This window comes from Papio anubis, chromosome 19 (assembly GCF_008728515.1).
Source record: "Papio anubis isolate 15944 chromosome 19, Panubis1.0, whole genome shotgun sequence".
NCBI classification, from domain to species: domain Eukaryota; kingdom Metazoa; phylum Chordata; class Mammalia; order Primates; family Cercopithecidae; genus Papio; species Papio anubis.
In genome coordinates, this window is record NC_044994.1 from 6404857 (window position 1) to 6432721 (window position 27865).

The following is a 27865-nucleotide window of genomic DNA, read 5'->3' on the forward strand; positions in this document are numbered from 1 at the left end:
CCACTGCACCTGCTGCCAATTCTGAAGCAGCTATTGTACCTGTGCTTAATGCTGTGAAGGAAAATATGATTCTAATGCATGAAGAGATAGGTCACGTCAACAGAAAAACAGAAAGTATTTTAAAAGCACCAACTGAAAATTCTAGAACTGAAAAAATACAATATCTGAAATAAACATGAATGAAGGAAATTAGTAGCTCTTCTCTCTTAGCAAGTTTTTCTCATAAAATAAAAACAGTAAGCTTACAAAGAAAAGAGATACTAGTCACGGACAGCATGTGAATTAAAGCTTAGAAAACAACTGCCTTGCCTGCCTTATTCTCTTAAGACACAAAAGATTATTTTATGAATCTGGTTTAGTTAAAACATTCAAAGATTTAGAATCTACATATATTTTAGGACAGATTTTGTCATACAACTTAGGATCTATTATTTTCTTTCACTGTAATTTTAATGATTTTGTAGTTCTGGCCAAACTGCAGAAGATTGTAAACTGGCAGATACAGACATCACCTGTTAAGTCCACACAACATTTTAAAATTTAAATTAGTGGCTGGGCCAGGTATGGTGGCTCATGCCTATAAACTCAGCACTTTGGAGGGCGAGGTGGGGAGATCACTTGAGGCTAGGAGTTTGAGACGAGCCTGGCCAACATGGCAAAACCCCATCTCTACTAAAAATACAAGAATCAGCCAGGTGTGGTGGCGCACACCTGTAATCCCAGCTACTTGGGAGGCTGAGGCAGGAGAATCACTTGAATCCAGGGGGCGGAGGTTGCAATGAGCCAAGATTGCGCCACTGCACTCCAGCCTGGGCAACAGTGCAAGACTCTGTCTCAAACAAACAAAAAAAATTAGTGGCTGACATTCTCAAATTAGGTTTTCCCATTAAAGCCTGGATTTAGCTCTCAGTCTGGCACAGCAACCATTATCGAGAACCAAGCAGTGGTCAGTGTCTCTAGATGGGGTGTGTCCTCTCAGTTTGGACACAGACCTTTTCGGTCCATGTAGAATCAACATTTACTTAGCATGCTCATACATATTTAGACTTCTGACCCCTGAACTCCCCAGGTTAACAGTTAAAGCCCCCACTATGTACCCCTATTCTACTTTTCCAAACTTTTCTCTTGTTACATCCTCCACAATATTCAACCTTTATGCTCAAACCATGCCAAATGATTCCTGTCAATTACGACACACACTTTATAATTTTTGTGCTTTTGCCCACACATTTCACTTAAAGGCCTAATCTATATGACTTTGTAATTTTCAGAAACGTGATGTGACTTTGTAATTTTCAGAGACAAATTATCTTCTGTGAAGTATTTATTGCATGCTGCATCATCAGACCTAGGACCTCAGACTTAAGAAAGGGAGTGATGTCTTATTTTTTGATGCATTACCACACACCAGGCTCTATTCTAAATGACTTCATTCAATATCCATGGCTACCCTGACAAGTAATTATGATCTGTAATTTACAGACGTAGTAACTGAGGCTCAGAAGGTTTGATTGCATGGCTAACAGATGGTGGCACAGGAATCCAAATCTCAAGAGCCTGGTCTTTCTGCAAACCCCTCTGCCTTTTAATGATTATAAAACCCTCTAAACCAGGCTTAAGTATATAAGTATGTAAGTAGGTGACTGTCTGCCATCAAACTTAATATTCCACTAAGCACTGTCAGGACACAGCAAATCTATACATGAGCACATTTGATTCAGCATCTCTCTTCTGCTCTCACTTTAATGACCTTATATCTTAGCGTATTCACATTTGACGTCTTCCACCTACTTTCCATTAGACTGATGAAGGCAGGTATGTATTCCACAGGGAAGAGAGAGGTGGGTAGTTCTCTGAAAAATGCTTTCAACATTACTGCAGCTTCTCTATGGCACATTTTGTCCCACTTAAATTTATCAGCATTAAACTTGGCATCAAGTTCTTCACGGTATTGCTGTAAATCAAGGAAAACAGTCAATATTCAATGCGTTTTTACCACGTGGCCCCATTTTCCCCTTCCAAAACTGTTCTTATATAAAGTATTTTTGTAAACAGACTGGTAAGGTAATGTCTCCTAAGAGTAATTTTTTTCAAAGGGATTAAGGGAAATAGCTATGTGAGGATGAATTTTTAAAAACAATTTTCTAAAATATTTAAAAGATAATGTTAATCTTGAAATAATTTTCTAATTCTACACAAATATAGAAGTTCTCTACTCTGATCACAGTTTCATTTCTGTGGTTTTGGCAGAATACCACTATTCCCACATGATAAATACACTGTTGGATTCTGACAAAGTCTCCGTTCCCCCTATTTCATAATGCCTTCTGCTATCCTCTATTTCTAAATTAGATCAAGAAGGTTTGCCTCTTAGCCAGTTCACATACAGAATGAGAACTATCCCAACAAAGTAACTCTGACCTCACTGCAACATGCAAACCTATGACATCTTCCTGGAGCAGTGACAGCAAAGTTTTCTTCCAAGACAGACACATGTCTTCCACATGTTTGCACGCTTGCCCAATCCTTCGTAAGGTTTGGAACACTGTGCAAATACTTTTAAAAAAATCTCTAAGCCTCCGTAAGTTCTACTTGGCTTACAAATTTTACATTATTAATTCATCTGATTATCAATGCCACTCAGGCTTCATGTTTCTTTTCAAAGGCAAACTCATTTTTTACTGCTCCTTTGAACTACAAGGTTTACCTATAATGCTAGCAGTTACAGTCAGTCTCCCAGCTGACACTAACTGCTCCAGAAAGGATACTTAGAAAGGGAACTCTAAAAGCTCTGTTTCTTTAAGACCTCTGCTTTATTCTCATGAGAAGCCTAATTCTTCTGGCCTTGAGCATGCACAGCCAGAGTCAGTGTGCACATCTGACCTTTTCCTAATAAGGATCAGCTCATTAACCAGCCAGCCATAATCACTCTCTTGGCTCCCAGAGCCTGCAAACTGGAGGTCCCTGGCAGCACAAGTTTCTTACAGAGACACACGTGATTATGATGCATCCTCTAACCCCTACTGATAATATCAAAAGGAGATTTTCTTCTTGTCCTGGAGAAGCTTTCAATCTTACAGGAATACTTCAGCTAATCAAGAAACGCTTTGGTGATAAATACACTTTACAAAATCTTAAGCATAAATATAAAGTTCTTTCTAGAAGGAAAGATATAGAGTGGGCTCTGAAAAGAGGAGGATGTATGAGATCCATTCTTTGCCTTTCGGTGTCCTGTAATCTAGTGGGTGGGACTATTTCATGGGCTGATATTACGAATTCAGAGTGCACATGCTGTAAGAAAAGTCATGTATTGGTGCTATGCAGCCAGGAAAGAGAGGAGTCAAACGCTGCTAGGGCCAAGTCTTGAGGATTACAGGAGAGAGGAAATCGAAGGGGATCCTGCTCAAGCAGTGATACAAATGCCAGCAGATCCAGTGTCTGCGGAACTCCAGTTCATTCAGCCTTGCTGGCACATCAAGGGCAAGGAATGAGGCTGGAGAGCAGCCAGCGCCAGTGCTAAGGGGACTAGCCTTCACCCTGTAGGCAATGAGGCAGACTGGAACATCTCTAAGCACAGGAATGGCAAGGGTAAATTTATCTTTTCTGACAGCCAGATGGGAAAATGATTTGGGGGAGCGTGGAGCTTGGCACAAGTCAGGTGGGTGGAAGCAAGTGACAGGCAAAGAACCCAGTTATCAGGCCACGGCACCACTTCCAGGGACGGATAACTAAGGACTAATCTGGATAAACAGTTGTAGGATAGAAAGGAGAGGAGGCATTTAAGAAATGCCCAGGAGGGAAAATTCTCAAGAATCAGCGATGGATTGAATATGAGACTCAGAGGGAGAAATAATCATCAGAGATGATTTTCCAAGATGATTTCCATCTGATTTGTAATGGGCAGATGGCAGTGTTGTTAATAGGAAAAATACAGGAGGAGGAGTAAGCATTTCCCATCAATTGCCTGGTACCACTGCAGTAAAGCAAAGGGGACATTGTTTTCCAAGTGCACAGGAAGCACCAGCGAGAGGAGAAGAATTCAAATTCATTTTCCACATACCTCTGCCAAAGGAATCTATCTGAATCACGAATGTGGCCATCCTAACCTGTGAGTAGTGCCCGGTCACCTAAGGGGCAACAGGGCACCTGGGTCAAGGGCAGGTGCTACAACCAGATCCTTTAGGATTTTATCCTGACTCTGCAGCTGACTAGGGTATGGTCTGTGCTTCAAGCTTCCCAATGTACAATGGAACATTAAAACGACATTCCCAAGATCAAAACAAGTGGCAGGTCCTGCTGACAGCTCCCAATAAACGCCGCACTGACTGCTTGCCCCTCCCCCACTCTCAGGTCTCTTCTAACCCGCAGTGTCATTACTATGGGAACCCCACACGTATGCGGTATGACTGTTTAGGGAATAATACCACGTCATCTTGTCTGGATGGCTGGTATAAAGCAACGCTGAGAGAAAGAATGTCTGTTTTTTGGTTCTGAACAGAGCTGACCTATCTATGGTGGTCCCAATGTGAAACCATGTCAACCAGGTGTGAGTTTACCTTGCCAAAGACAGGGAGCACTTAGAGGTTCCGAAGCCCTGTTTTTCTGACCCCTGTTACTGAGAGCACTAGGCAAGGATGAGCAGTCTTGTCATTAAAACTCCCTTCAGCAAAAATGCAACCTGACTCTATTTTGGAGGTAGTTTTATACAAATGCAAATGACCAGCCTAAATAAGCCAGGTGAGGTAATTATAAAACATTTAGAACAGCCTTGGAATGATTCGAACTAGTCAAAAAAGAAAAACTCGCATGTCAAACAGTCTGTCTCTTTCCATAAAATATATTCCCCGGTGTTTGGCTCAAATTTCTGTCATTTTTGAAAGAAAATCATTGCAAACACCAACCAAAGCATTAAATTGGTTCCAAATGAGCTGAGGCCTTGAGTCTGGGACTTGGCTCCGCAGCTGCGTGTTCCCTGTTTGGCTAAAACCAGCAGCTTCCTCCCAGGGCTGCTTCTCTGTCAGCCTCCCCAAGCATTTAAAGCACAAAGCCAGGCCAGACCGTTCACAGTAATGATACACTAGCGGACCACAGGGCTGGAATCATCGACGTGGTTCAATTCGAGGATAATTATAATGGAGTTTTTAGTAGTTCAGTGGATGAATTACAAAAAAGGAGGTAGCTTAAATAAAAAGCTTGAATGAAGGAGAGGAATAAAGAGCCCTTTAACGCATCACGTTTCAATGTCTTTCTAACTGCAGTGTTTCCCGGTTTCTGTTCACTTGGCCAGATTTCTTTCACATTGGCCTTCCTGGGGCTCAAACCATGAAAACATCTGGATTACATTTTCCACTAATAAGTGATGGTATAAATAGGCTGAAACTACGTAAAACTGGGGAGAAAAAAGACTTTGACCTATATGTGGTCCAGGAATGCATGTGCCTATAAGAACATTCTGAAGGAATGGTTAGCCTTTGAGAAGCATTTTTCAGTGGAAGATTAGACAAAGAAAGGTAACTGCTGCTATGACATTAAACTTTGTGCACATAAGACATGCCCTGTAATGTTTTCTCCTTTTGGTGATTTAGAAACAAGACATTTAAATCATATCCATTATGCATGTTATACACCCATGCATGCGTGTGTACACGCGCGCGCGCACACACACTCAGAGGAACCAGGAAGAACATATGCAAATAGTTTCCCAATTATGGACAGAGGTTTCAAGAGATGGAATATGTTTCTGTTTAGGAAATTTCTTTCTTTCATTTTGGTTCTCTGACTCTGCAGATATAACCAAAGATTTAACCAAAATAAGTAACGGTTTTCATCCTTACGTGTAGGATACATCTGTTTAGAAGAGTATGTAGGAACCAAACACACGAGAAATGGAGACAAAAAGCAGATTCAACTTAGAAAGCATAAACCTTAAGGAGCCGTTGGGCTTCTCCCTGCCTTCCACAAGAACTTGTGCCAGCATTCAGCCAACTCCACTCTCAGGGAAGTCGTAACCCTCAACATGCCCGGAGCCCTGAGTCCTGGTGCCCTGCTCTGACCTCCCTTCATGGAAGACCTCGCCCTCATGTGCAAAAGCTCAGGTAGCAGACTCTCCCAGCTGCAGGCCCCTTCCAGATGTGGCTCAGCCATATTTTCTGCAGGAAGCCCCAGCCCACGACGGAGGGAGGCACGGGTACTAGGGCCTGGCCCATTCTGCCCAGCACACAGCTCCTCCACGATTAGGAATTGTCAGACCTGCACCGTGGTCAGAGCCTCACCCCAGCCAATCCTGATTCCTGCCCCTTTCATCCTGCAGAAGCAGTACTGCCATGACCCTCCTCTGCTCCTCACCCATCTCAGCATCTGCTTTCTGGAGGATCCAATAGACACAGCCTATCTATTCTCAGTTTCCACTTAGAAAAACCTCTCATCACACTTCTATATAAAAACTGTGAGACTGATACAAATAGAATTTCCAAAGCATGTACCAAAATGAATTAATGAAGAGACGCTGTTTTGCCTCTACAAATGTCTTTTTGATAAACATTACCACATTTGTTTTCCCCTGCCCCGAGACTGTTTGCTCAGGGATCCATCTTTTAAAACTGCTCAGGTTTTCACATTTGCAAGCCAGGGAGTGATCCAACTGCAGGAAGGAGCTCTCCATGGTGGATGCCTACCACAGACACAGTGGGATGTTTTGGTGGATTTTTATGAGAAAACCTTTTCTTTTCTAATAATTCTTTGCGCTATTATACTGTAGAGTTGGCCACCTCATGGAAGTAAGAAAGCAAAGGAAGAAGATTCACACTGAACAGCTGGTTTTAGATGTGGATGTTAACATTACCATAAGTGGAACTGGGCTTTGGAACTGCTGAGTGAGTATTCTAGTGGTTATATAGCCACTGTTACAAATTCCTGTAAGAGCTTTCACTAAAGGGAGAGCCAAGGAATGTTTAAACCAACGAATGATGGAAATAAAGGCTTATATAACATTGGCTTAGTGAATTCCATGGCTGAGAGGAACACAACAAACTAAGGTGTTTAACCTCCAAAACAGTGGTGAGACGTTTCAACTTTTCCAAACTAAAGGCAAGCAGCAGTTTTTTATGGTGAATTGATGTGCTATTTCATTGTTGTTTTTGGTTTTTTAATGTTTCTGCCTTGATTTTTAAAATTCTGGATCATGAAAACACTCTGGAACAAACATGTTACCACAGGTACCAAGGAATACTAGGAAGGACCAAGTGATAATCTAATAAACAACAACAAAGACTAGATACCCGATGCTTATGTGAACGGGGTCTAGCTAGCTTAGAACTCTACCTAGGAAGAGACAAAATGTTCAGTACCTTGACTTTAGCAGTACATCCCGAAAGTCGAAAAATTCCTTCAGATTCCAGACCTGATTCCTCAACTTTCTCAAAAAACTAGAAAGCAATGATATATTACAAGAATAAGTGCCTCTGTGATCATAAACATATAAAACAGTAACAATGATGACATGAATCAATAAGTGACCAAGCATATACGTGCCTGACGCTTGAATGCTGTTAAATGTTCATAACCATCCTATGCTGCCAACATTATCCTCCAACATGCAAATGAGAAAGTAGAGATTTATAGTAGTTACACAACTTTCCCGAGATCAACCTTGTAAGTAATGGCACCGACTCGTTTGTGCTCTTAACCACCTCTAAAATTACATATGCCTCTTAACCATTTTTAAGATCTGATTACTATAACTCTTTCTGCAGACTGATCAGTAACAAGAGATTCTAAATCTACTGTCATTGGTTGCAATCACTCTGACTAAGAAACAGTAGGAATTCTAGATGTCTGATCAAGGAGTTTAGACGGGGTAAAGATTAATAGCTTTCACGAGTTCTAAGGATGGTGATGGGTGTTAAAAAAGTAATAAACACTACCATGTACTGTGCACTGATTATGTGTAAGATCCTATTCTCAGTCCTTTACCTACAGTAACGCATCTAATCCTCACAATAACCCTATGAGGTAGGTACTCTCGTTACCCCTATTCTACTGCTAAGGAGTCTAAGGAAAACAGTTCAATTCGCTGTAATAAAGCAGCTCACAGTGCATCTCTGGAAAGGATAATAACTTGGCCAAGTTCACCCAGTAAGAAGGGGATCCAGCGTCTCTGCTATTTTCCTTTCAAGAAATGATGGTGGATGGTGCCTGGAACTAAGGTAATTCTTTTAGGTACGAAGACAAATAGATATTTAGGAAGAAGAAACATGTCTGTAAGAAAAGCCTGTCTTGTAGGAGCGGGAGAGTACTATCTTGAGGTGTCGTAGTGAGGAACACTTAACATCCAGTAGTAATAACAACTAACATGTTGCTAATATGATATAAATCCAGATTTAGTTCAACTAGCACTTATTGAGTACTTTCTATTTGCTAAGTTCTATGCTAGATTTTTGTACCTACACAGTATTATAAACTCATGTGCTGAATCGTCTTTGATTTTGATGAATATTTTAAACTCTGTCCTTCACATACAGGACAAAATGCTGGTTTTAATGAAGGAAAGAAAATCTCAGTGTCACTATGGACTCTGGACTTTGCTATACGCTCTGCTCCTGTTCCCACTCCACCTCTTGCTGACTGTGTGTCCTGGGTAAGTTATCTCACTCTCCTATCCCTCAGTTGCCTCATCAGTAAAAGGGCAATGGTAACACCAGCCTCCTTGGGCTGCTCCGTGCTGACTAGACATGACATTACATAAACAGCACTGGCACAGCCCTGCCTAGGGAAGTCACCCACAGACGGCCCGTGTGTCCAAAGGTGTTGCTTGCATCCTTTGGCCATCTGGGTGCCATCTTCCTGGCTCCTATCTCCAGCCAATCAGTCACCTGACTTGAGAATTATCTCATTTTGAGGCACTGGTAACAAAATACAGGAAGTTAAACAAGTGATGTACGATTAGCAGTGTCAGGTAAGTATATGCTTCTTAGACAGTATTTATCATTTTTATCATTTAAAAACTTGATTTAAAATTCAACAAGATTTGTGTTAAGGACTAGGAGTTTTAATTGTGCCACTGGATGTCACTGTTGAATAAATGCATACTTAGGTAAAAACCAGTGTAAATTGTTGGCTATAAAACAACATGACTTAAAAGTAAATCAGGTATTCAGCAACAATAGTCACAGAGACATTAGCATTTCATAGTTCAGATAACACCACCTTCAAAACCTCCTTCCACCCAAATTATTCTCTTTGTCTAACTGTATCCTATCTGACCAGACACACAGGAAAATGGCCGGAACATGCTGGCTTTTAGATTTTATTAAACTTGGTTTGGAAAATTGATAAAATGATTACACATATACATATTTTTAAAACCCAGCCTATGCTATATCTCAGCAAATATTTGTATGGTTTATATATGCATGGTGATAATTAATGGTCATCTTTATCTAGACAGAATAATCAAATACACAAACACATTCATAGGTGCAAATAACATTTGAAAAAATATTGGAAAAAAATGTGACTGTTTGTGCCCTGGGTCAGAACATCTGTGTCCATCACCTGATGTGTTATGAGCAAATAAAACGTAACAGGCTCCAAAAGAATGCAGCAAGGCCAACTCGTCCAGGAGCCATGGGCTGTTACGCGGTTCATGGAATAAAGCTGAAAATCACCAGGGGCCTGGGCCCTAATAGGGCGACAGTGTCTTTAAATCTAAAAGAAAATTTATTTTTTTGGGTTTACAAAGTAACAAATCATAAGCATGAGGCTCTGTGAATTCCCCTTTCGTTTGCCTGCTACTCACTTTTTGTAATACCAGGGGAACTTTCACTCCAGGGTCTTTCTTTCGGTCACTGTCCAGGAGGACTGTAAGCGGAACTCCAAAAATCCCATTGTCTTCATTGTGAGCCAGTAAAGGGAGAAAGAAAAAAGAATCAGAAAAGCATTATCTTATTCCACTGTGTCAAAGTGTTAAAGCCAGAAGCAATCAGTCTTCTTAGTTACCTCGTCCTTTTACTTTCTCTGTTTTGTTTCTTTTCAGTTGAATTCCAAAGGCATCAAAAAAGGCAGTCAATTCAATGAGAGAGAGATGGCGGATTTTCTTCATGTCTTCAGCAGACAGATCTCCTGCTTCAGTTAAGCCAAATCTGGTTTTCTGAACAATAAATTTCTAAAACACACAGTGAAGGCATTTATTTTTTCTGGTAAAGGAAAATTATTATACCTTCACTCAAATGCCACCTGGACACTCTAAATCTATGCAGTAGAACATGTTCTTTGCAAAATATCTCTAAGGAGCATGCTGCATCCTAGAAATATGAATATGTGGTTTAGAACATTTGCAGATCACCACTATGCTAATTAGAAGCAAAACAGCCGTCTAAAGTATATGATAACATTGCCATCGCAACTGCGAGGACTGCCTTCTTTACAAGGAACACCCGATATAGTCAAACAACATATATGTCAGGCACCACATGGAATGCACACAACATGGCCCTTAATTAGAACTACATGTGACACACACATACCAGGAAACACACCTAAGGTATATCCCAGGAGAGCTCCAAACGTGTTTTTTTTTTTCCTTCTTGGACAGTCAATCTTTAAATCAAGGTTTATCTATCCCATACTGCACACTTTAGGAAACTCCCAGTTTAAACTGATTATATATGCTTGCTGAGACAACAGCTATTCTACCATAAAAATTAAATTTAAATGATTCCAAATTCTTAAAAAAGCAAAATACAGAGAAAGTGCAAATAATCCTACTATGATTTTGAAGACAATGAGACTGACATATTCTCCATTTTCGCACTAAGAAACAAAAGACACTAAAACAACAACAGCAGCAAATCCTCCAACGATGCAGAAATATTGTGATGAATGTAAGCAGCAAGACCTTTTAGAAGCAAAAGATTGTTCTTATGTAATACCCACAGGTTCACTTTGCCCTCAGAAAGAGTGGTATTGAAAAAAATGCTGAAATAAACAAAAAAAACCCAAACCCATAGATAAAATTATAAACACTTAAATTTAAATTATAAAGCTTTAAGTTCACATTTTCCAAAGCAGTTTCCCAAATTGGAGCTTCCCTGGGGTAGTCAAAGAATCTATCCATTAATTCATTCCTTTATTCATTCAATAATTGCTCCTTGGAACCTCAAGTATTTAAAAATAAAACAAAATGTAGGATGTGGTTTGGGGCATGCCTTGTGCTATTAAACGCTTAGCTAGTTTACCTTCTTTTTGAGGCTAAGTCCTCATATATCAGTAATACGTAACAACAACAGAAACAAAAATTGCAATCATTTATTGACCAACTACTATGTGCTAAATCCTATGCAAAGTTCTTCATGGGAAGAGCCAAACCTCAGAAGGAGCTGGCTTCGATGAGGAGATGCCAAGGCCAGCATCCTCTCTTGGGTGCCTCTCTTTAAGATAAGGAGGGGCTCCCCCTGAAACCAGAGTCCTGCAGGCTTCTCTCTTTTCCCTAGACCACCACACGTTGCCCTCTAACCTGGAGACTGCTTAATGACCAGGAAGGGTTTTAAAGTGGGACACACTTAGTTTCAAATCCTATTTCTGCTTCCCACTGGCTGCGGGCTTTGGACATGTTACTCAGCCTTTCTGGGCCTCAGTTTCCTCAGCTGTAAAATGGGAATAGTCACCAGGGTCCACCTTACATTATTAATAGAATACCTAGTTCAGTGTCATGCCTGTAGAAGGTACTCGGTGAGTCCGAGAGTTCTTCCCTCCTTCTTCCTCTCCTCTGTCATGGGATGGTTGCTTGGGAACGGTTCAAGTTACCTGGTACAAAAAGTCTGTTTCTGGATGACTCATTTTTTTAGCTCTGAAACTGCCTGGGCCCTGCTCATCATGCCTCCAACCCTAATCAGCACAGAGTATTCAAGACTCCACATGATAAACTTCTCACACATGCATTGGTTGAAGGGCAAATAGACCAATGTTACATAGTTCTCTATGAGGTGTCCTGGATATAACATTCTGGATTTAAATAATTAGACTTTGGGGTAACAAAGTATATAGCTCTCTTTGCCCATCGTGTAACAACAGAAGTTCTTGAATTGGTTTTGATGTGTTTTTACTGCCTGTTCCGTGAGCTCTCACTTCCTCTTATGACTGTGACTTTTTGCAGTCCCCTCTTCTGATACGTGGCTTACTGAGGCACAAGTGTGTAAAGGTAGGGTCTGCATTGATGTATAAGTAAAGTAAGAATGTAAAGTGCAAGAAAGCTCACAAGCCAGGTAGAATCCTATTTCATTTGTAAAATAGTATTCACGCCTACGGTCTCACAACTTTCCTCAACACAGGAATGCCAGGTACAGCCAGGCAGGCTGTGCACTACACAACCAGTGGTGCCCAAATAACACCCGAAATGGTACTATGAACAGTGTGAGGCCTGGCCTCCCAAAACCCCTTGTGCACACACAGAGATATTTAAAAAAAGAAATCTTAGTTTTGTCCTGTGAAGTCACAGGAAGTTCCTGGAATAATCATGAAAGGTTTTGCTTACAGTTAAAACATAGTCTTCTTTCTTAATGTCTGATTTCTTAAGTTTATTTCTTTTTAGAGCCTCTGTAACCATTTCTGAATAAGACACTTCAAATGACAGCTCTTCAGCCTCTGGTGGAATGTTCTTTTCTAGATAATCATCATCTAAAACAAAGAATATAGACGATTTAATATGCCATTTAATCAATCAATACTATTTGCTATAAAATAAATTCAAAATATTTACAAGTGAATCCACAAGCACGTTATAGTGTTTATATGCAAGGAAAAGCAGCAGACTCACCCCGAGGAATTCAGTTAAACAATAATGTCGCATCACAGACCTCCACATGGACATACTTTTATCATCATTGCCCAAACAATTTAATCTGAGTGTTTTAAATTTTAGATTTGCATGTCTCATGAAAGTTGCTGAAGATTATTAAAAGAAAGTCCAAAATAGGGTATTTATATATATTCTTATGATATTAAAATTAAGCTCATCTAGACCCAGTGTCACTGTTATGGGTAAGCAGAAGCTTAAAGCAGAGGAAGAAAGGGTGGAATCTGCTAGAATTCCTCTCTACTTTGACTCCTCTTGTTTCTCTTCTCACCTGTGGAATATCTGCCTCCTAAGGTTTGTTCAAATTCCATTTGTATTTCATGGCTAAATCTGTTTGGGTGAATTAATCGGAATTTGTTATTTAATATTGGTTAACTGATCTTGTATGACATACATTGAGAAAAAGCTGAATGGGTGATAAGTAGTACCCCTTAAAAACGTTTTTCTCAAGCTAATTAGAAAATTAAGACAAAAGATTCATTGAGCAAAAACAAGTGAATCCATAAATCATTTGGGCAATCCTAACCTGATTTCTGATTCAGATTTCAGCTTGTCATCTGGTTTCACTGCCTGGCAAAACTGTTCACATGCAAAGTGAATAATTATTTTATTATAAAAAGAACTCATTCTCTTTTGCCCTCTCCTGTAGGCACTGACTAGGGGACTACCAAGTAAAACAAAAGGAACAAAAGGCAGAATTTTAAAAAACTTAGTTAATTTTACATTAAAATTAGGTGGAGAAATTTGTAAGTCAACAGATATAAAAATTCTGAATAGTTTTTTTCAGATGCTAATTAAAAACACAATAATAAATGAGCGCAGCGAGAACTTAGAAAACAGCAAAGGGACGCCAGGCACGCTGACTCACGCCTACAATCCCAGCACCTTGGGAGGCCGAGGTGGGCAGATCACCTGAGGTCAGGAATTTGAGAACAGCCTGGCCAACATGGAGAAACCCTGTCTCTACTAAAATTACAAAAATTAGCTAGGCATGGTGGTAGGCACCTGTAATTCCAGTTACTCGAGAGGCTGAGGCAGGAGAATCACTTGAACTCGGCAGGCAGAGGCTACAGTGGGCTGAGATTACACCACTGCACTCCAGCCGCCTGAGTGACAAGAGCGAAACTCTTGTTTCAAAAAAATACAATAAAATAAAATAAAATAAAATAAAGAAAATGGCAAAGGGAGAGCTATGATGTTCTCTTGTTATACAGGGGCTTGCATTCAAAACAGAGGAAGATAAACAAATAGAACTCTAATAACTACCTACATCTATGAAGAGACTCTTTGGAGAGCAGCAATTAAACAGGCCAATGCTCCAAACCAAGGACCACTCCACGCAGACGGCTAGTTTTTAGTGGCATGATTTCAACTAAGTCACAGTATGGCAACAAACAGAATGATGTAGAATACGAATGTCTGGCAAGTCCCTTCTTTTTTTATTTTTTCTTATCAGCCTTATTGAGATGCCATTCACATGCCATTCAATTCGCCCATTTAAAGTATACCTGCCAATGGTTTTTAGCATATTCACAGAGTGGTACGACCATCACCATGATCAATTTTAGAACATTCTCATCACCTCAACATCTTTGATTTTTGAAGCCAATGTTGAAAGAAGTACAGGCTCCATTATTTACAAAAAGAATGCACATATTTTGGGAAAAACTGAGAAATCAATGGGCTTATTTCCTACAAGGAGGATCTGAGATTCCATACGGAGCCCATCTAGGGAGCCCGCCTCTCAAGTGGAAGAGGTCCAGATAAAAGCGTCCCCAGCAGCCCTGTCAGGGCAGGCTGCTCTGGTGCTGCGTATGCCTGAGCAGAAAGTAGAGATCCTCAGAAGAGGCCTACTTCCTGGCCTGCCTGAAACGGTGGAGCAGACCACATCACTCGGGAAAGAGCCTTTAAAGCAAACACACTACCCACAGGAGGAGTTTCTACATGATGAGGTGGTCGTGAAGGAGGAAAAGATTCTGCTTCCAATCTGGCTCAGTTAATTTTGTCTTGTGTGACACAATGGGGTGTTTGGAGTTGGGTGGGAGGAGTGAGTGCTAGAAGTGACAGAATCACAACAGGGAGAAAAGCACACTTACACTTTGCTTTTAGAAATTCACTGCTAACTGTACTGAGTGCCAGGACAAAAGCGAGAAGACACAGCTGAAGTTCAATGGGAGGCACGCCACTCACCACTGACTGCGTTCTGCACTGGCTGTCCCGGCTCCGGTGATCCATTGGAATGAACTGGGAGATCTGGAATGGTCTCAAGTATAGCCTGCCAAGCAAAGGAAGATGAATACAAAACATTGTACCATAAATACCGTCCACCCCACATTTCAGCCTAACTTATGTTCTGCAGTATACAACAGTTATTTTCACACAAAAAAGCCATTCTTGGTTTCATGAAGGGGCTGCATCTGATTTCCTGTTTCTGCATTCAGTTTGGATGGTGAGCTTACACAGGTTTCACAAAAGGGAACAATGTAAGGTCCATATAACTGGGCTTTCCTAGCTCTTAAATATTTGCTGCTTATACCTTTGCTAAGATGTAGAAATTATGAGGCCTGATGTCACATAATTTGATATTGCTGCTTATACCCTCGCTAAGATGTAGAAATTATGATGCCTGATGTCACATAATTTGATAATTATAATATCATTTGTTAATGAATCTTCATGCATTTTTGTCTTACTTATATTAATTATATTATGTTAATATAATATTAACATATTAATTCCCTCGCAGCAAAATACAGAGTGATAGTAACTAACAAAATATTAGGTATCTTTTCTAATTCAATTTCCCCTCTTAATTAATTTTGTACTTTTTAAATTGAAATCCTGCCAGAGCACTGAACTCCTCTGCAGGATGATCACAAGTTGAGTATCTATCCTTGTAAAGGCCTGTGAAGCAAGCTACTGCCTATGTCTGGATGGGTATCAGTAAAAATTTACACACAAATCCTATCAAAACAATTTACATGTAAATCTTATAAATTTTAATATGGGAGTTATCTGTGAATATGTGATAGTGAAATCTGCTACTCCATCAAGAATATTTTATATGCTATTCACACATAAAATGTTTTCCCCTAGAGCCTGATTTTTTTTTATTCTTGTATTTATTTAGCAATAATTGAACACCTGCTTCATGAAAGGTCTTTTATCAGATACTACAAGTTGCACAAAGGAGTCTTGAATTCTGAGTCTCATGATCTCCTTTTATTCCTATTTTATTTCAAAAAAGTTGATACAATTATAATTGTGTAAATGGCATATGAATAGGTGCCCAATTATTGAAACATAGATGCCCAATTCCTATAATTGGTGGAAGAATGACAAACTGTAAAAAGGTCTAGGGTCATGCAGGTTCATTGTCTGGCAGATCTTTGGTGGCCCTACAAGTAACACCACGGAATAAAGATTACCCACACACTCAAATCCTTAAAGAGATGCGGACAACTTTTCTCTTTCCTTAAGTTTTCCAACAAAGAAATGCTTTGTCAGACTTTGAAATAACTTACCTATGGGCGAGAAGACTCTTTTGAAAATTGATAAGACTTTTTTATTTATTTAGGCCTTGAAACGGATGGTTTGGGATACTTAAACCTACTGAATGTCATTTTCTTAATTTTCTCTGACGGTTTAACTGGCCCCTAGCCAGTTAATTGTACTGAATGAGTGCCTGCTCTTTGTAATGTAAATCATTGTGGGACTTTCTTGAGGGAGGCAGAAATTTGAGTCATAATCCCTGCTCTTGAGCTACTTACAATGAGAAGAACAGAGTAACACTTACAAAGCATTAGGAAAAGACAATCAAGCCACTGTTAAGAACTAATTTCTGTAATCCCAGCTGCAAATGTTATTGGAGAGCGACTGAGAGGGAAGAGGTGCTGCCCAGAAGGTTTCCACTGATGAGGTGGTTGGACTTGAGCTGGAACTTAAGGAATAATGAAAAGGACTTCCAAAGGCAGAGGAGACAGGCAGAAGCATTCAGGCCAGACGGAGATGGAAGCAGAAATTTCAGGCATGGAAATATCTGAAGCATTTCAGCACCGGGGATCATGAAGAGACTGGGGTACCGGGAGTCGAGTCATGGTATTAGAAAAACACAAGAAATAAATTAATCAGAAGAGTCAGTGCAAATTCTGGAAGGTTTTGAAAGTCAGGTCAAGGAGTTGAGACTTAGAATCCTCAGGGTTAGAAACAAAACAGAGCAAGACAAACACATGTGCATTCTTGTGTTACAGCGGGAGAATGATTCATGGTGGAGATGAAGGAACAGTGGCAGCCAGTAAATGGTACCTGAGTTGGGATGTAGATTGAGCAGGAAGGCTAGATGTTTGACATACACTATTTTAAAACATCCGTTCCTCATTAAGGATCATATTACAACTAGCATTGTTTTTTTATTTGTACTAGTGATTTTAATGTATTTTAAATATAAAGACCACCCCCATTTAAAGCAACCTTCCCAGCTTGTTCATAACTGAGCTCACTGTTTCCCTAATGTGCTCAACCACATGTGTTTCTCGCCAGGGCTTTCACTGCTAAGGAAAGTGACAGAATCACAATGGGTGCTTTCCCTCTGCTGAAAGTTGCTCTGCTGCCCTAGTTACACCAAGCTAGGATTGGAAAGTAGAGTATGAGGGGTTATTATGTTTAATTTTAAATTGTAGGAGCCTGGTACTATTTGCTATAGTTTTCTCTTATAACTAGACTTTGACTAACATTATCTGGTATGTCCTCCATATTCAATAAAGATTATACAAAACATTTTCAATGCTCTGTTCACTACTTAACATTTCATTGACTCAAAATATGTTTCTGGTATCTCTGACTGGCGGTTTGCTTTTTGCTCATGATTTGAGTTTCTGTGCTATATGACGCCATGTACTAAAGCCACCTGTGCTTGATTCAGTAAAGACAGTAAGGCTCCTCATCTTCTTGTTCTGCAACCAAGATCAGAATGGACAAATCCACAACTAGCAAACACTGTCAAATTCCCCAGAGACCAACTTAAGGAAGCCACATTCACTGACAAATACGCAATACATTTTAAACACTTGCAAAATCTATTCAACATGAATTTAAAGGTATTCTGATGATGTCTTGAATTAAAATATAATTCACATCTGAAATTATTACCTAAATATCAAGACAATGAGAATATTAAATACCAGACATCCATGAGAATAGCCAAAGTATTATTCAGAGATTCTTAACTTTAATGCAAATGACTAAAATTAAGTGAAATATCTTCATACTCTAAGAGATGAGAAAAAATTACCCAAGTAGAGCCAAGACAGAATGTAAAAAAAAAATAAGGTTTAAATAAATTACTGCAATAGGAAAAAATAGGCACAATTAAATAAAGCTAGTTATTTCTTTAAAAATATTGCTGCTGGAAAGATTAGGCATACATAGGAATGGTGAGATAGGGGAAATCGCTGTACTTTTCTACTCAATTTTGCTTTGAACCTAAACTGCTCTAAAAAATAAAGTTCTGCCTGGGCAATATAGCAAGACCTCATCTCTACCTAAAAAAAAAAAAAATTTAGCTGGGCATGGTGGTGCACACCTGTAATCCCAGTTACTGGGGAAGCGGAAGTAGGCAGACAGCTTGAACCCAGTTGTTCAAGGCTGCAGTGAGCCATGATCACGCCACTGCACTCCAGCCTAGGTAATAGTGCAAGACTTTCTCTCAAAAATAAATAAATAAGAAACAATAACATTTATTAATTTAAAATATATTGCTGATATGGGCAACTATTTACAGTCTGATTAAGACATAAAACACACATTTTAGAAACAAAAATGAATAATATTTACCATCACAGATAATTTTAAAATTATAATGTAAATAAACATTTGTATATGTGTGTGCACGTATATGTGTGTGTATACACACACACACAATAAATTTATAACATACCTTGAAATTCGAAATAAATTGTATATCTTGCTAAAGCAAATATACATTACCAAAATTCATACAAATTGGGATAGAAAATAATCTAACCCTTAAATTACATCCATTAAAAAATTAAACAGGCCCAGTGTGGTGGCTCACACCTGTAATTCCAGCACTTTGGGAGGCCAAGGCAGGTGGATAACGAGGTCAGGAGTTTGAGACCAGCCTGGCTAATATGATGAAACCCAGTCTCTACTAAAAATACAAAAATTAGCCATGCATGGTGGCATGCGCCTGTAGTCCCACCTACTTGGGAGGCCAAGGCAGGAGAATGGCTTGAATCTGGGAGGCAGAGGTTGCAGTGAGCCAAGATCGCACCACTGCACTCCAGACTAAGTGATAGAGCAAGACTCCGTCTCAAAAAGATAAAATAAAATAAAATAAAAATAAACAAGCCGGACGCAGCAGCTCACGCCTGTAATCCTAGCACTTTGGGAGGCCGAGGCGGGTGGATCACCTGAGGTCAGGAGTTCAAGACCAGTCTGACAAACATGGTGAAACCCTGTCTCTACTAAAAATACAAAAAAATTAGCCGGTCGTGGTGGCGGGCACCTGTAATCCCAGCTGCTCAGGAGGCTGAGGAAGGACAATCGCTTGAACCCAGGAGGCGGAGGTTGCAGTGTGCCGAGATCGTGCCATTGCACTCCAGCCTGGGTGACAAGAGCAAAACTCCATCAAAAAAAAAAAAAATTAAACAAAGCTTTATGCCTACAATGATACCAGGCTTTGGAGATTTCATAAACAAATTATTAAATATATCAGAAATATATATAAATTATAAATATGTGTAGATTATATATGTTTATATCATAGTTCAGTAAATGACTCCAAGGTACTGAAAAGAACCCAGGGTTTTCAACATATTTGTACAAAGATTAGAATAACCCTGTAAACAAATTTTAATAAACTGTATGTATACACTAATCCCATTTACTAGAACGGAGGTTAAAATACTAAAATAGTAGTGAATCAAATTCTACAGGCGCGACGGCTCACGCCTGTAATCCCAGCACTTTGGGAGGCCGAGGCGGACAGATCACGAGGTCAGGAGATCGAGACCATCCTGGCTAACATGGTGAAACCTCATCTCTACTAAAAATACAAAAAAAAATTAGCTGGGTGTGGTGGCAGGCGCCTGTAGTCACAGCTACTCAGGAAGCTGAGGCAGAAGAATGGCGTGAACCCGGGAGACGGAGCTTGCAGTGAGCTGAGATTGTGCCACTGTACTCCAGCCTGGGTGACAGAGTGAGACTCCGTCTAAAAAAAAAAAAAAAGAATAACATAACACAATAAATTGGGTTCATCTAAGAAATGAAATACAATTACAGTTCAATATAAGAAAAACCTATCAATGTAATTTCCTAAATTAATTGATTAAAGAAGGAAAACAATACATTCATTTTAACAGATATTGGAAAATCATTTGATATAATTCAAACTCCATTCCTGATTAAAATATTTATAAGGCTCAGAACCCTAGAATAAATACTCTCCTTAATGATGAAACATTAGAAGAATTCATAAGAAAAATCCAGAACTTATCAAATGATCCTCATAATTATTAATCAACGTTATAAGTGATTGTGGTCAGTCCTCTAAGGGAAAAAAATGAGATGAGTAATTATTTTACATATTGAGTCAATAAAATTTTCAGTATATGCAGATGAGTTCTGAGAAAAGTCATAAAATTAAATGAAAAATTTTTAGCAGTAGAAAAGTTTCAGGAAGGAAGCTAAAGGAGACACTGTTATAAGAAACAAAACAACCTACTTTCCTTATATATCTGCAAAACAAGCTAGAAAATATCATTAAAAATCTTACGATTTAAATACCAGTGCAAACTAGCATGTGTGAAAATGTGTGTAAGATTTAAAGGAATAAATTATGAAACCTCACTGAAGGATAGAAGGCATAAATAAATGGAAAAACACAATTATTATTCCTCAATGGGAAGACTCAATATTTTGAGATGTGAATTCTCTCTCCAACAATAATCTTTAAATTCAATGAAATTCTTAATAAAGTCACAACAAGATTTTTTATGGGGTAGTCCTAGCCTTTTTCTATGTTTATCTGGAAGAAAAAATTTCTAAGAAGGGCCAAAGGAAATTCTAATGCAGACTTTGATGAGGGGGAACCTACTCTAACAGATTTCAAAAACAAACCATAGAGACAGACATCTGCAAACCTGGCGGTTTTACTTCTCATAAAGTTGGCATTTCAAACGTGCAGAAAAGATGAAAGACTAGGGGAAAGATACGGGTTAGGTCATGGCTATCTTATGGAAAAGATAATTTAGGTTCCCTTCTTCATACCATTTTACAACGTAAATTCCAGTAGGGCAAGTTGCTGGGGCCCCCTGAAGTCTTGGGGATGACAGTAAATTGGCCCCAGGAATTTAGCCTGGCAGGAGAAGTTTATCTTTACAGGTGTCACAGACAGGACCCCTGAAGCCCTGGCCCCTGCTTCATTTGATGACTGGATATCCCTCCTTCTGGAAGACTCGGAAACCAAACTGGGATCCCTGTGGTTCCTTATAACCAAGAAGCACAGGACCCTAAATGTAGTTACCAAAGCATTAACTCGGCATCTGTGAGCCACTCCAGCAAATAACCATTTTGTTTAACTTTTCTAAAAGATACTCTGAGTAACAAATAATCCAAGGTAAGTTGAAGGCCAGTGCCAGTGAGGTATTTTTTAGATCCAATACTGCTGAAACTTTTATTTATATCATTACTGGCATTCAATCTACCTTCAGAAAAAAACAAAATGAAAATAAAAACAAAATCTGGGTGATTAACTTATCTGGACAGCTCTATAACTGCCACAAAAGACCGTTTTCTTTCTCTTATACCCTCAAACTGGCAAGAAGCCTATTTGTAGACCATATGCGCTCAATAAGAATTTGCTGAGTGAATGACTGAATGAACCAATGATGCGAAGAAGTTCGCAGCTAAGAATAAAGAAATAGAAAAATATGACCAACAGTCTTATCAGAAATAAAATTGTGGCCATGGAGCGGCCATGGAAGCACCTAGAAAGGAAGGCATGCCTACCATCCTCTTCTTTGGCAACTCAATCACACAATCGTCCTCCTTCAAGTTCTGCTGGTGCGTGTGTGGAACCACATGCAGTCCTATGCTGCTGCTTGTACGAAATGCTGGGGGTGTTAAAGCCAACTACAGAGGCCGACAAGGGGTCCGACCATGTCAGGAGCTCCCACGTTAACTAGAAAGTGTTGGAGAACCACCGCAGGCTGTAAGCAAGACTTGTATTTTAGATCAATGACTTGAGGCTCTAGGAAGGATGGATTTGAAGAGAATAAAGCTAAAGTCTGGAGGTCACTCAGGAGGCTGCTTCAGCAGTACGGAGCATAACGATGAGTTTCTGTACTAAGAGGCTGTATAAGACAGGAGGGGAGCAGAAAGATTTTACAACCATTTACATGATGAAATTCACAGGTCTCAGAGATGGGCATGAAGAGGGGAGGAGGTAGGCAGAGTTGAGGCTGCCACGCAGGGGTGCCTGTTGGGCACATGGGTGCCACAAATTGCGATGGAAGATAAAGGATCTTGGGCAAGTCCTCAGAGCACGAGTCCCCAGTCACAAGGGAACAGCACAACTGTGTAAGATCTACCGCAGGTCACTCCTTATTCCAACAGTTACCAGACTTTGTGAATGACTGACTTTGTTTTCATTAATAAATGGGGTGAATTTGAGGTGATGTCTAAAATACAGACACTCTCACTCATTTGCATCCCAATGCTGGGTCTTGAATGGGAAAGAGCTGATTTACAGCCAGTGGGTCAGATATTGTGGGCATCTCTCAGCCTATTTATGCCATAACCTACAGAGTTATTAGTAAAAGATAAAAGTCACTCACATTATTTTATTCCTCTTACATGATCACTGTGCAACAAAACAAAACAATAGCATAAACAAAAATCTAAAAACACAACAACAAAGCAAATCTATATGGGGCTAACAGCATTATCTCCCCAAACAACAGAGATTTCCTAGGAATGTGTCATGCATGTAAATGTCGTCAGCTCCTTGTTTCTCGAAATGGACAGGGGTTGAGAAACAACTGGCCCAGCAGAACCTTTGAACGTGCCACCTCCATCTGAGTGGCTATTGTGCTAACTGCTGCCTTCCATCAACCTGCCACTGGAAAACCACTGCCTCATCTAATGGGGTCTCTGTCTTCTGTGGAGGGTCTATAATATCCTCCCTGCAGAGCACCTGCTCAGAGACACTGACTGGGGATTCGCAGTGGGGGTGACGGGAGGGGGAATGACAAACATTTTTGACAAAACAAAAGTACAAGTTCTGCTATTTAAGACCAAGTGAATGAATTCATCTGAAGGCAAAGAGTTTGCATGAGTGAGTCCTGAGAATTAAGGCTGGAAATGTAGGCATAGTGGAGAGTCTTCAATATCAACATGAAAGTTTTGAATTTATCCTGTGGGTAAAAGGAACTTCTGGGTTAAGATGGCAGTTAAGCCACATCATCAAACCTCTGGGATTTTTCTAAGTGAACTCAGCCGAGAAGACCAAAGTTAACAAATTTCTCCAAATTGAGATATATATATATATATATACACACATACACACACACACACACACACACACACACTTTGAATTCTCACTGCAGTGATATATTAATTCATGGAGTCCTCTTTCATTTTGAGCCTCTTTCTTCCTAATTTTTACAAAGTCAGTAATTCTACCAGCAGCTGTGGTTTCCTTGCGATCTTAGTTCAAGTATTTTTTTAATGTTTTCAAGAATTGCTTCTTCTTACCTTCCTACATTAGTTGCACTGACTTGCAACTGTACCTTGACATGTAACTGTGCTGACATGGATGACTTACCACAGAGTCACTCCTGGGAACTGCAAAACTCCCTTCTTTATCCTGGGACGCATCAGACAGGGTAGTACTGTTGAGAGAAGCATCATCTGGCTAAATGGAGAAATAAAAGTACCATTCTTATTCGGGCAAATACTTTCTAATGTGTTTGTGTATTCTCTTCTGTGTTCATACTGAGATATGTGTGGCAATATATGCAATCATGACTGCCTGTGCATAGACAATTGCATCCAACTGCTAGTGCAGCATTACTATGAGCCACCTAGGTGCCTAGCCCTCTAAGGACACTGGCCTCTGTGGCAGACACTGATGTGCCTGCCACAAACTCTATTTGCCTTAACAATATCTTGGTTTTGTTCCAGGGAATTGGGGTGAATCAAAAAACCTGATTTCCAGTCTCATTTGCAGTTAAGAGGGGTCACGTGGCCAACAAGGTGTAAGTGAAACTTTACCAAGTGTATTTACTAAGAAAAAAAATAGGTTCAGCTGATACATGCTCATGATAGGACCACAGATGACAGCCTGGAGCTGCCAAGCATCTTGTACAAATGAGGACAATGGGCACCGGGAAGAAGTCAGGGACAGAAAAGCAAGCCTGGCTGTGTCCATGCAGCTGGCCTATCAGACATGGGCGACCCATCTGAAGGGTCTCCATGTGAAGCAAAATAACTCCAACTTTTTGATTACATGTATCCAAACACAAACTTAACTGGACTAATCTCATAATCTTTTTTAGCAGATTCTATGACTGTTTTTTGTAGTGAATAGAATTTAGTAGCCATAGTATCAAGGTTTTTTTGTTTGTTTGTTTTTTGTTTTTTAATAAAGCTGGAACTAAGAGATTTTTGTTGTAGTGTAGTATGGTGCCACTGAAATTAAGACGTGAATATTATTTTCTTCAGCAACAAAACTCACTGCAAAATTTAATGCATTTGATTAAATGGCATTCTTCATTTTGCTTAACTGTATTTTCTCAATTTTCTAGAGACATTATACATTACTTTACAAAATGAACAAAGATCTTTTTTTTCTTTTTTAAAGAAACAAATAAGAAACAAGAGCTAGTACAAGAAATTTAAGTTGGCTGGGCATGGTGGCTCACGCCTGTAATCCCAGCACTTTGGGAGGCTGAGGCAGGAGGATCACCTGAGGTCAGGAGTTTGAGACCAGCCTGGAAAACATGGTGAAACCCCATCTCTACTAAAAATACAAAAATGAGCCGGGCATGGTGGTGCATGCCTGTTGGGAAGCTGAGGCAGGAGAATTGCTTGAACCTGGGAGGCAGAGGTTGCAGTGAGCCAAGATTGTGCCATTGTGCTCCACAATGGGCGACAAGAACAAAACTCTGTCTCAAAAAAAAAAAAAAGAAATTTAAGTCAATATGGTGAAACTGACAATCTACCTCCCCTGCCACCCAAATAACTACAAATGGCAGAAAAACATATATTTTTTAAAAGAAAAGGTTTTGAATAGCACTGGAAACCAGCCAAGAATTCCACAGCAGGCCAAATGAGAAATATGTAGGTGTAAAGCAAATGAGATTGGTTTGGTAAGTTAAAAATCTCTTCCTAAGAGCAACATAAGATAAAATGTCTAGGAAGGGAAGAGAAAAACAAATAACGTAGAATGAACAAAGAGTAAGAAATGGCCGCAGACAAATAATTAAGACATGTTTAGAAAAACAGGAGCCAGGCTGACCTCTCTTGCCATAAATATGTAGACAGCAACTAAATATAACCCAAGGAAAAAACACCAAAAAGATGCGATCTAAATTAAATGAAACTGTTGCCTTAGGGATGGATGAATTCCTAGCTTGAGTATAGAAGTCTAAGGGGGAAGGAACTCAGGATGCCACAAAAAAACACATGGAGGGGAGAACAAGAAATGAAATCAGCTTTTATCTCCCTCATTACTTTGGTTTTGCATCTGGGGAGCCTGCGTACTAACCAGCCCATCCCCTTTACACACGTTAAAGTTAAGCCCCCCTGACTCACACAAACACACAATCAACAATTTTGGCCTTTCTGGAAAATAGATCTACTCAACTGCAAAGGAAACATACAACAATTTCCTATACAAATCAATCAGAAAAATCAATAAAGTCCAGCTCTATGCCTCTGCAGAAAACTTTAGAGGCCCAGTGAGCTGTAATTCCTTCTACCTGCAATGTGCCGACAGCTTCTGCCTTGAGAATACCTTTTACACACTGTGTCCTTACGTGAAGGCGTAGGGTGAATCCTATCAACCCCCTGCTGTAAAAGATTCTGATAGACGGGGCTGGGGGAGGGGCTGGGGAGGAGGACAAGATGAAACACCTTGGATTGATAGTCGTGGTCGGAAGCTCTCCCTCCACTGGAGGCACAACCTAAAACCTGAAAACACTCGCTGCCACCCAGCGGGAGGCACGCAGGTCCCTGACCACATGGTACTCACATCACTGTGCACTCACAGATTGCCACATATTCCAAAAGCTAATGCGTTCTCTACACGCGATGTTTACATTTCCAAAATAACTTGGAAAAAACTAAACGTTTATATCTATATTGATACTGGAAAAATATTTATACAGGAGTCTGTTATTTTTTCTGTGTGAACCCATGAAGACCTAGCTTTCGTTGACAAGATCCTCCACACAGGATATGCAATAGAAAATGATTTTCTGTTGTTGTTTCTGCCTGTAGATCTTTTGTAATGATAGAATTTAGTTATTTTAGATTTACCTATTAAATTATTCTTTACTAAGTTTAACAGCTGTGGGTGATGGAGAGATGCGGCTGTGTTTGCTGACAATCTGAATTATGTAGCATCTTTACCTAAGGGAAATGAGAATTTATATCCTTTATTCTACATTTGTATCATAAATGTTCTGGGCAGAATTATTTGTAATAACTCCAAACTGTAAACAATCCAAATGTCCATCATCAGGTGAACATCAATAGTGGTGTATTTATACAATGGAATATTATTTAGTAACGGACTAAATTCCTAAAACATGCAACAAATGGATGAATATCAAAATTATTATAAATTAAAGAAGCCAGACATAAAAGAACATACTATAATTAGACTTATATGAAACGAGAAACCAAGCTAAGGTGTTAGAAATCACAGCTGGGCTTGCTTCTCCAGGACAGGGGGCCTGCTGACTGACAGGGCCCAGGAGAAATTTCTGGGTAATGGAGATGTCCTATATTTTGATTAACTGTAATTACATGGGTGATAACATTTGTGAAAATTAACTGAAGCTGGGTGTGGTGGTGCACACCTGTAGTCCCAGCTACTTGAGAGGCTGAGGAGGGAGGATCATTGGAGCCCAGGAGTTTGAGGCTGCAGTGAGCTATGATTGTGCCAGTGCTCTCCAGGCTGGACAACAGAGACCCTGTCTCTAAAAAACAAAAAACAAAAACACAACTGAAATTACTGAATTATACATCTAAAATGTATGCACTTATAGTTTGTAAGTTATACTTCAATTTAAGAAAACATAAAAATTATTTGATTTTCTAAAAATAATGTAATTCTTACCTTCTGAGAAACTTAAAAGGGCCATTGCTGCTTTGAACTGAGATGATATTGCTATAATAATGGGTATATTAGAGATTAAAAATTGCTTTGGGACATAATTTGTTTGCCAAACACAAAGAGTGAGACAAGCTAAATAAAAATACAATAATGACCAAAAAAAAATTTTCAAATCTGGAGCATGAAGTTGAAGAAAACTAGAAAACAGAGCAAACAGAGTAATATGAGCTAATTTCACAGAATCCTCAGGGTGTCGCTTTTCTAGCCGGAAGCCTCTGTGACGGGTGCAGCCTTTGTCCGAGTTTTGCTCGGGCCCACTGGATTCATTCCACCCACTTGGCCCAGCAGGCTGCACTTGGCTTGTGCTACTGGCCCAGATCCCAAGCCTGCCAAGGGCAAGCTAGGTGCAGAGTGGCAAGTAGTGTGTGAGCAAGCACAGGGTCCAGCCACAGCATAGAGCCAGGCACGTCGGCTGCACTGGGCAGGCAGCTCCAGGTGCCAGTACAGGCACTGGCTCTGTACAAGGCTATGGCTGGACCAGGTGTACCACAGATGACTTCCACTGTGGGCACCAGGGAATGCGGTGGTGCCTAGAAGCTTGGAGATCCGAGGAAATGCAGAGCCCCAAAGAGGGTGTCACAGCCCTGGCT

General features: G+C 39.9%; 1 protein-coding gene and 1 long non-coding RNA gene across 18 annotated transcripts in view; one reads left to right on the forward strand and one right to left on the reverse strand.

The window, feature by feature from the left end:
- LOC116271450 overlaps window positions 1-10172 on the forward strand; it is a 58358-nt gene extending 48186 nt beyond the window's left edge. For 8 of the 9 annotated variants that reach the window (XR_004180016.1, XR_004180021.1, XR_004180013.1 and 5 more), the window contains 4 exons: window positions 5841-6095; window positions 6758-6872; window positions 8520-8635; window positions 10034-10172. This is a non-coding gene — a long non-coding RNA (uncharacterized LOC116271450). The remainder of the gene's footprint in view (window positions 1-5840; window positions 6096-6757; window positions 6873-8519; window positions 8636-10033) is intronic. The other variant, XR_004180019.1, reaches the window with a different exon arrangement.
- Window positions 1-27865, reverse strand: part of ARHGAP28 (Rho GTPase activating protein 28) — a 240190-nt gene that overhangs the window by 27795 nt on the left and 184530 nt on the right. For 6 of the 9 annotated variants that reach the window (XM_017951551.3, XM_017951550.3, XM_009192409.3 and 3 more), the window contains 7 exons: window positions 23697-23786; window positions 15041-15128; window positions 12530-12672; window positions 9997-10162; window positions 9797-9888; window positions 7347-7424; window positions 1792-1954 (listed from right to left, as the gene is read on the reverse strand). In XM_017951551.3, the coding sequence (XP_017807040.2) occupies window positions 1792-1954; window positions 7347-7424; window positions 9797-9888; window positions 9997-10162; window positions 12530-12672; window positions 15041-15128; window positions 23697-23786 (820 nt within the window). The remainder of the gene's footprint in view (window positions 1-1791; window positions 1955-7346; window positions 7425-9796; window positions 9889-9996; window positions 10163-12529; window positions 12673-15040; window positions 15129-23696; window positions 23787-27865) is intronic. The other 3 variants (XM_017951548.2, XM_017951547.2, XM_009192407.4) reach the window with 1 other exon arrangement.